Source organism: Sinocyclocheilus grahami, unplaced genomic scaffold (genome assembly GCF_001515645.1).
Source record: "Sinocyclocheilus grahami isolate Dianchi unplaced genomic scaffold, SAMN03320097.WGS_v1.1 scaffold8048.1, whole genome shotgun sequence".
In the NCBI taxonomy this organism is placed as follows: domain Eukaryota; kingdom Metazoa; phylum Chordata; class Actinopteri; order Cypriniformes; family Cyprinidae; genus Sinocyclocheilus; species Sinocyclocheilus grahami.
The window spans coordinates 4,123-5,359 of NW_015511846.1; the positions used below are offsets into that span (position 1 = coordinate 4,123).

Here is a 1,237-nt window from a genome sequence, read left to right on the forward strand (position 1 = left end):
TTTTTTTCAGGTAAGTCTGTCTGACAGTATTCAGATTAGAAATACTACAGAAATTGAATAAAGTAATCAAATGCAAAATTCAACACTGTATGAATAAAAGTGATAAGTGATTTTTGTCTTTCTCTTGTTTGTTTCTAAATCGAATGCTCTCTAATCAACTGACACATTGTGGTTTGTACCAAATCTTCAAACCAAGTATGAAAACATCCTAAATCTCGTAACTGTCAACCAGCAGTGGTTTTAACCGCTCTTTCTGTGTCTCTCTAAGCCGATGACATAAAGCCATGTCCCCGCTGTGCGGCCTACATCATCAAGATGAATGATGGGAGCTGTAATCACATGACCTGCGCTGTGTGCGGCTGTGAGTTCTGCTGGCTGTGTATGAAGGAGATCTCTGACCTGCACTACTTAAGGTCAGTGTCCTGAACACCACTGCAGTGTTGACATCAATCAGACATCTAAATTTAACTGCATTATTGACAGTTGACCTGAGAACGGATGAAGGCCAAAGCTGCAGTCATCAGAATTATTTTTGTGCTAAGGTTACATTTCTACATTTTGTAACTTCTCTGTTCCTGACACAGTCCTTCAGGATGCACATTCTGGGGTAAGAAGCCTTGGAGCAGGAAGAAGAAAATCCTGTGGCAGTTGGGCACACTTGTGGGCGCTCCGGTTGGCATTGCACTGATTGCTGGCATTGCCATACCTGCAATGATCATTGGGATTCCTGTGTATGTGGGCAGAAAGGTGGGTGGCTAAACTAAACACTGTGGAGAATGAAGAGTGAGGTTTTAATTTATTTGTTTTCAAACCCAATCTTTTGAACTGATTGCAATGTATGAAATTGGATAAATTTTCAGACAGTCCTATTTGGTATACCTGCACCAGCTCCATAGTAATGATGAGAATCAGCTTGGTGCCAAGAGATTTTCTTTAACAACTGAGAGTAGCTGTCATTGTGAAAAAAGAGGACTGAGATCTAGAAACGGTCTCTGTTAATTGCAGGATGCTAAACTCATAAAAAGCTAACAGTTAGTTTTTACTCTGAAGACTTTAAAACTATTCTTTTCAATAACCATATCAGTAACCAAATATATATATATTTTTTTTTTTACTCTTTCCACTTGAGTTTTCATAGGCCACATTTCCACTGTATTTGACCCATTCAAAAGGACTATAAAATAATGATTTGGTGTGTTTTTTATATATATATATATATATATATATATATATATAT

General features: G+C 37.6%; 1 protein-coding gene across 1 annotated transcript in view; it reads left to right on the forward strand.

Moving 5' to 3' along the window:
• Positions 1 to 45: 45 nt before the first annotated feature.
• The window catches only part of LOC107577965 (E3 ubiquitin-protein ligase RNF19A-like), a gene marked incomplete at its 3' end in the record, with an annotated part of 5,016 nt that continues 3,824 nt past the window's right edge, over positions 46 to 1,237 (forward strand). Inside the window, exons 1-2 of the mRNA XM_016263982.1 lie at positions 46 to 413; positions 585 to 747. Coding sequence (XP_016119468.1) covers positions 316 to 413; positions 585 to 747 — 261 coding nt within the window. The remainder of the gene's footprint in view (positions 414 to 584; positions 748 to 1,237) is intronic.